Below are 8495 nucleotides of genomic sequence, written 5' to 3'. Positions count from 1 at the left end.
GCGCTCAAAAGACCTTGGTGTCATCCTCACAAGTAAACCCAAGGCACATACCAAAGACATTGGTGTCCATTCTCGGAATAAAACCAAGGCATGAAGCCAAGTCCTTGCGACGCGGTCATCACTTGTCCAAGGCGCTCAAAAGATCTTGATGTCATTCTCACGAGTAAGCCCAAGGCACATACCAAAAACCTTAGTGTATATTCTTGGAACAAAATCATAGCATGAAGCCAAGTTCTTGTGACTCGATCATCACTGACTCATTCGAGACACATACTAAAGACCTTAGCGTCCATTCTTGTGACGCTCAAAAGATCTCTGTAATGTTTTCATGAATAAACCCAAGATACGTACCAAAGACCTTAGTGTCCATTCTTGGAATAAAACCAAGGCATGAAGCCAAGTCCTTGCTACTCAGTCACCGACTTGTTCGAGACTCTCAAAATACCTTTGTATCATTCTCGCGAATAAACCCAAGGCACGTACCAAAGACCTTGGTGTCCATTCTCAGAATAAATCCAAGGCATAGAGCAAGCCCTAATGACCCAGTGTTTGTTGACTCATCTGAAGCTTCTCAAAATACCTTAAGTGCACAACACTAAGGCACCACTTTTCCTTACCAACTCATTCGAAATCGAAATACTTAGACATTTCAAAATAAAAGCTCTCATAAGAAGCAACCAACTCGGAACAAAGATTTGAGTTAACAAAAACAAGTATTTTTATTCACCTATAAGAGTATTTACAAGACTTTTTATATGACTTGACCAAAAAAGAGGAGATGCAAAAATTTCTCTCAGGAAGATAGCAGGAGTAGAAGCCAAGGGAGGAGTTGGAGAGGTACCCAGAGTAGGAGCCAGCGTGGAATTCAGGATAGTGACAGGTTGGAACTTAGATTGGGAGCGTCTAAAGACGACCGACTGACTTCACTAGTCATTGGTCGCATCTTCACTAACTCTTCGGAGGTGGCTTCTTCATCCACCAGCGCAAATCCTCCCGCCACCTCGATTTCCTTAATGGCATCGATAGAGTAATTCACCCGACTGGGGTACTTTAACCGGTTGGGATGAATATTGAGCTTGGGAGAAAGCTGTTGCATTAGGAAGTCGAACACAGCTTTACTCGTAAGAGTGACCTCCACTTTTCCTAAAGTATCATTACAATACTTCTCGACCACTTCAAACTGGTGGGCATCCGACTCTAGGAAGGTCACTCAGCCCTGTAACATCTGGACATGAGCAAGAAGAAAGTTGTGTTGTTGTTCGGCCTCCTGAGTGGCTGAGGTTGCCTCCTATAAGAAGGACTCTTATAGAACCGCCACATCGCGCAGCTGACCTTTAGCTCTTCTATATCGAGACAAGCCATTCGGGCTCGCTCGTAGGCATCATCTCTCTCCCTCTTCTCGGCTTGGACCTTTGACTCAAGATACTTACCTTATCCTCGGCAAGGCTTATATAATAATGAAGATAATTGATGCCCTCTTGAAGAGACTTTTTCTCCTTGCGGGCTTCTACAAGATGGGTTGCTTATTGTCAAGAAGCCTCGATTAAAGTCTTGATATTCATGTCTCGAAGAATCAGCTCACGCTCCCACCTTGCCTGAGCCCTCTTGAGCACATCAAGCTCACTCCCCTAAGTGGCAACCAACAGCTCGGCCACCTCCCAAGACTCCTTGTACGCCTCCACCTCGTCCCAGAGCTTTGAAGAAGAGGACCTGAGACTGCTCAAGGTGACTGAATAACTCAGTCTTCACAAGTGCCCCTTGACAAGATAGCGCCGGCGCAGCTGACCTTTAGCTCTTCTATATCGAGACAAGCCATTCGGGCTCGCTCGTAGGCATCATCTCTCTCCCTCTTCTCGGCTTGGACCTTTGACTCAAGATACTTACCTTATCCTCGGCAAGGCTTATATAATAATGAAGATAATTGATGCCCTCTTGAAGAGACTTTTTCTCCTTGCGGGCTTCTACAAGATGGGTTGCTTATTGTCAAGAAGCCTCGATTAAAGTCTTGATATTCATGTCTCGAAGAATCAGCTCACGCTCCCACCTTGCCTGAGCCCTCTTGAGCACATCAAGCTCACTCCCCTAAGTGGCAACCAACAGCTCGGCCACCTCCCAAGACTCCTTGTACGCCTCCACCTCGTCCCAGAGCTTTGAAGAAGAGGACCTGAGACTGCTCAAGGTGACTGAATAACTCAGTCTTCACAAGTGCCCCTTGACAAGATAGCGCCGGAGAGCTTGGTGAAGGTCGGTGTTAGGTACCCCACTCAATAGCATCACGTCTTCCGTGAGAACAAACTGCTCAACTGCCCTAGCTTGGTCGGATATAAATTCTAAGACCAATCCCCTTGAATCAAATCAATGCTTAGGGATAAGTGTTCTCTTTTGAGGTTCCTTATCATGGCGAGGACTAGTCTTTTCTGACCTAATCAAAGTTGCCTTCATTTTCTCCCACTTATGAGGGAAAGCTCGTTGATACGATGAGCAAAGGGCTACTTGTATCGACCCTCATGCGTAGCTGCATGAGAGCCTCCACGATAGCGGACTCCGCCTTAGCGATCGGCTCCTTCTCTACAGTGGGCAGCTCCTCCAACAACCGGTTCATCAATAGTTGGCTTTTTTCGGTTCTCCTAGAGAGTTAGAAACCCCCTCCCTAGTCGGCCCATGTTTCAGCACTGACCTCCTCTTTAACTAGGGCTTCAATTATTGTCGACTCCAAGAGAAAGAGGCCCTCAGCAATTGCTTCTCACTCGGCAACTAGCTCTAGGAACTCGTCGCCCACCTTGAAAACTTCGGGTGGGGGAACATGAGAAGTTTTTGGAGTCAGAGCCCTACCAAGCTGCTCGGGCTCCGCCTCCGTGGCCTCATCTAAAGCGAGGAATCTCTCTGCATCGCTTTTAGAGGAATGACGATCCGTCGAGCCAGACATCTCCCTCCTGTTTTTCTTAGACTTCTCGGCTTAAGTTGTGGTCATACCTGAGCCCATCAACCGCGCCGCTATCTCAGCCGAGTTATTACGTATGGACTGAACCTCTTTCTCTGCCAACTCCGAACGAAGGCGCTTCCTATGTCCTATAGCAGGACCAGCTTGAGGAGCCTCTATAGAATCCCCCTCTAGGGCCAACAGAGCAGCCCAAGCCAAATGCATCTCAGTAGCGGGAGTATGAATGATAGCTTGGAGCACAACATTGTCTAAGAGATTCCTGCTATGACGACGTTCCTTATGGGCCTAGATTTTATCCAGTCCAGACATCTCTATCTCTGAAAGCTGCATAGCCTCCAAGCCCTCTTTTCCCATATCCGGCTACGTAGGACATGCTAGTATCAGGTCAGCATCGACAACAAAGACAAACCTCTCTTTCTGCCCTTGTTTGTGTCGAGGATGTCGGAGATCAGTCAAAAGCCACCAACCGTCCATATATAGAAGTGGCATTCATTTTTGTTGGCTTTGTTGCACAACAAATGGCCCAAAATCCCTAGGTTCGACTCCATGTGAACTCGGTGGCAAATGATGAGGAAGCCAATGAGGGCTATGGAGTTCGGCTTCAATTGAGCCGGCGAGATCCCCAAAGCCTTAAAAGACCTATAGAAGGAATAGGTGCAACGGTAGGCGCGCTTCTTCATTAGAACTGACATGGTGAAGGGGTTAGGAATGTCAAACTGCTTCACATATTGTTCAAGAAGGGACTAGAGCACCTTACATCTGTTTTTCTGAAGTAGAGCAATCTTGGCCTCATTGTGGGTGGTAGAAGGAGCTGCTATAGTCTGAGTGCCGGAAGCCATTAGCGATTGGAAAAGATGATCAGAATACAATAAAGAGTTTATAGAAAAAGAGTGGTTGAAGTTCTCACTAATGTAGTCAGAAGAAATTTTAGAGTTTTGAAAGAAGAAAGTAGGCATCAAAGAGGATATATATAGGCAGAAGTGAATGACATGTGGCGCAATCTAAACGACCAACTTGGTTACCCAGAAGCTATTGATTGTTCACGAAAATCGAAACGATCGCTCGTCAACCAAAGTGCCAATCCATCAAAACTGCTGCACGATCTGTGCTGACCTCAGAATGTCACGTCAATAGTTCTCTTCCATTAAAAATAGTTCAAATCCCCGAGGCGGCGGAAAGTTGAAACGATTTAGTTTCTCTTGAACTTGGCTTCCCAAGTTTGAGTAAAAGAAGCTAGTGTTATACCCTGAGAATTACTAAGTGTAATGAACACTCGAGAGGCGGTCACATGTCATGTTTAACTGGCCGAGTCCTACAAATCTAAAGACCCGACTTGGGTGTCAGCGTCGCCGACTCATCTAGCAATCCAAATATGAGACAAAAGGCGCCTTTGAGTCGGGATACACTATAAACAACCGAGATCAAGAAAAAAAGGCGTCTTCTACTCAGGCCCTCACTAGAGAATGTCTCGAATAACGAGACAACCTATCGGCTTCAACAGTCGTACTTCACTGCTCAATCCCCATTGCATTTGATGTTGAGTCAGAGTCATTATGACTCTTAGGGTCAAAGTTATGACTCGAACGGTGCCAACACTTTAGCCGTTCTGTCATTGTCGCATTAAATGCAAAAGGTACTCATTCATCCGACTGGAGCTGCTATAGTCTGAGTGCCGGAAGCCATTAGCGATTGGAAAAGATGATCAGAATACAATAAAGAGTTTATAGAAAAAGAGTGGTTGAAGTTCTCACTAATGTAGTCAGAAGAAATTTTAGAGTTTTGAAAGAAGAAAGTAGGCATCAAAGAGGATATATATAGGCAGAAGTGAATGACATGTGGCGCAATCTAAACGACCAACTTGGTTACCCAGAAGCTATTGATTGTTCACGAAAATCGAAACGATCGCTCGTCAACCAAAGTGCCAATCCATCAAAACTGCTGCACGATCTGTGCTGACCTCAGAATGTCACGTCAATAGTTCTCTTCCATTAAAAATAGTTCAAATCCCCGAGGCGGCGGAAAGTTGAAACGATTTAGTTTCTCTTGAACTTGGCTTCCCAAGTTTGAGTAAAAGAAGCTAGTGTTATACCCTGAGAATTACTAAGTGTAATGAACACTCGAGAGGCGGTCACATGTCATGTTTAACTGGCCGAGTCCTACAAATCTAAAGACCCGACTTGGGTGTCAGCGTCGCCGACTCATCTAGCAATCCAAATATGAGACAAAAGGCGCCTTTGAGTCGGGATACACTATAAACAACCGAGATCAAGAAAAAAAGGCGTCTTCTACTCAGGCCCTCACTAGAGAATGTCTCGAATAACGAGACAACCTATCGGCTTCAACAGTCGTACTTCACTGCTCAATCCCCATTGCATTTGATGTTGAGTCAGAGTCATTATGACTCTTAGGGTCAAAGTTATGACTCGAACGGTGCCAACACTTTAGCCGTTCTGTCATTGTCGCATTAAATGCAAAAGGTACTCATTCATCCGACTGCCGACACATGTAAAGTGTGGTCTGATCAACCAACTGCACCGACCTGGTCAAATTATCAATGTGCCCCTACCAACCCTCTATAAATAGTGGGCAATCTCCACTATGCGAAGGTACGCAAAAAACTGCTAAATTACTTCCTAAAACTAGATTATGCAAATTTGCTTAATCTATCGCTGACTAGAATGTCGAAGGGCATGTTGAAGCAACAAACCTCAGCCCTCTAATGGGTGTTTCCTATGCAGGAATCTTCCTTCTCTCAGTTGATCAGCCATCGAAGTAGACCAAGGGACCATAAACTCCTCCAAATATCCAATTACCTCTACAATTAACTATCTGACTATCTTATGTAAAGTTTGTGCTTCAAAAGAGAGACACTTTATGAAGTGCGAAGCGCACACTTCAGTTATGCTTTAATCAATGACGCGGGTTAAATAATTCAAGGTGTTTACCTTCAAAATTTTGAAGCGAGTTTCAAAAAAGTTTTTTTTCAAATATTGATGTAAATTACAGAGTGGTTTACAGAGCTGTGCACCAATAACTAGACTAAATCTTACATTCTCCTCTGCGATATTCAACATGCATATAACTTTTTTGTGTAGGAGGAATTGAGGAATATGCTTTTACATAACAAAAATAAGACGATAAGTCCAATTATTTTGCAATACTCTTTTCTTCCTAAAGAAAGCTAATGCGAGGAAAGTATTTGATGCAGTGTGCTTCCTCTTCCTCACTGCATGGACCTGTCTTGATTGCTTAGCTTGCGTGTGCAGGTTAAATTTACTTGTTTCACCATTACTAGATTTCAGGCAGATGAGATTAAATAAAGAAAATCTTTCTTTTCCAGGGTCATTTCTACTTTTGAAAGGATATACTAAAATAATAATGGAATGAATTGCTTATTAGTCATTTAACAATTTTTTAACTCATGTTGATGTATGTTCTCAGTAAATATCCCTTTATATTTTGTGCATAGCTAATACCTCGAATACTTAATTTCCTTTGATTTTAGTTGCTCCGCGGCCTGAAGTACCTTCATTCAGCAAACATACTCCACAGAGACTTAAAGCCCGGGAACCTCTTAATCAATGCAAACTGCGACCTCAAGATCTGTGATTTTGGTCTGGCACGAACAAGCAGCGGAAAAGACAAATTCATGACTGAATATGTTGTTACTCGCTGGTACCGAGCCCCTGAACTACTCCTCTGTTGTGATAATTATGGCACTTCTATAGATGTATGGTCTGTAGGCTGCATCTTCGCCGAGTTGCTCGGTCGCAAACCCATATTTCCTGGAACCGAATGTCTTAACCAGCTCAAACTCATAGTCAATGTACTTGGTACAGTTAATGATGCTGATCTTGGTTTTATTGATAACCCCAAAGCTCGTAAGTACATCAAGACCCTCCCATACACTCCCGGCATCCCTCTCCCTGCATTATACCCTCATGCAAATCCCTTGGCTGTAGACCTGCTGCAAAAGATGCTTGTCTTTGACCCATCTAAAAGAATTAGCGTCACTGAGGCATTGCAACACCCGTACATGTCACCACTTTATGACCCAAGCTCTGACCCCCCAGCTCAGGTCCCCATCGATCTTGACATCGATGAAGAGTTAGGAGAAGATATGATCAGGGAGATGATGTGGAGGGAGATGCTTTTCTATCATCCAGAAGCTTCTTCCTTGAATGTGTAAACTTCTGTATGGTAATAGAAGCAGGTTGGGTGGTACTTTGTAACATATGAAAACCAGCCGTATCTATATTTTGTTTCCGTTGCTTATTGTCATAAGATCTCTTTGGCAATTTCATCTGTAAATATTTACATATTGCAATAAGGTGGGAGATCATCTAGTATGATTTTGTTGTGATGATGGAGTATGTTGCTTTGTTTTGAATGTGTATCAAGGACAAAAATTGGTGTTTCACCACCAACAATGCATATTTAAAGAACTTCAGATTGCTTCTGAGTTCTGCTTGCATGATCCCTTTATTAAAACATGTGCACATTCATATTTTAGCATTATTTAGAAATTAAAGTTCTGATGTCTGTTACTAAGAATGTTTCTTGACTAAATGTAAATCTAGCAGATTCCATTTTCCTGGAAGCAAGTTCTTATTTCAGAGGAAAACCTTGAAGGTGCTGGAATTTGCAGCCAATGGCATGCATGGAGTTAATATCAAAGATGAGTGTTCTTCACCTTTTGATCTTTTAAATACTTCGGTTATTTGGTGGTCTAATCATTTTTCTGCAAGTACATTACATATAATTCCAGTATATTTATTTGGTAATTTTTATTTAATGTGAAACTATTATTGCTAAGCGCAACTTCTTTATATCTGAGACAAAACGAGCATGAATGCTCTGAAAAACTTGAATATCGTTTTTGGATATTTCAATTAGGATCTTATTTGACCTATTAGTCATAACTACTCATGACAAGCTTGAAATCCTACATCTTTGGCACCTTTAAGGTTTTAGAATTATGAATCTAATGTACTCCTTGGGAGATATATCATGATCAAAAGTTGAGCTAAAAAGGAAGCTTCTGTTCCTAACATTGATGCCCTCCATTGTATGTTCATCATGTTAATGGCAGTTTAAACTTAAATTTATGGTTATGTTTATATCTTTCATTGATGGCCTCCATTGTACAGTTGTACTTTCTAAGAATACATTGTGTGCTATAGTCCAGGGTTAACTGGGTATAGAATGCTAGACTTGATATATCTATGTAGGGTTTTAGAGTGCAGTGGAATAATAAATTGGTTTGGGCCTTTGTTAGGTAATCTATGCATGCATTCTTGAAGTCTCACCAAACATCATCTAGTCTCCTAGTCACAGAGAATGCCTGCGAACCAAATAAAAGTTCCATGATGATGCACTGTTTTGGATAACCTCTATAATTTATCACAATTCTGCAATAGCTCATCCTAAGACCATACCTGACTATATATTCTTTTGAGTGACATACTGCAGCAGTTCTTGCTTTATAGGCACATCAAACCTTAAAGACCACATGAAAAGCGGAGATATACTAAGGAAGGAGTGGGGTTAAGGA

General features: G+C 42.6%; 1 protein-coding gene across 1 annotated transcript in view; it reads left to right on the top strand.

Moving 5' to 3' along the window:
- LOC109828929 (mitogen-activated protein kinase 4-like) overlaps nucleotides 1-7403 on the top strand; it is a 25364-nt gene extending 17961 nt beyond the window's left edge. The window contains exon 3 of the mRNA XM_020395923.1: nucleotides 6447-7403. Coding sequence (XP_020251512.1) covers nucleotides 6447-7130 — 684 coding nt within the window. The 3' untranslated portion in view covers nucleotides 7131-7403. The remainder of the gene's footprint in view (nucleotides 1-6446) is intronic.

The sequence above is a fragment of the Asparagus officinalis genome, chromosome 1 (assembly GCF_001876935.1).
Source record: "Asparagus officinalis chromosome 1, Aspof.V1, whole genome shotgun sequence".
NCBI lineage: Eukaryota > Viridiplantae > Streptophyta > Magnoliopsida > Asparagales > Asparagaceae > Asparagus > Asparagus officinalis.
Note: the sequence above shows the minus strand (reverse complement) of the source record. Positions and strands in the feature narration are given on the sequence as shown.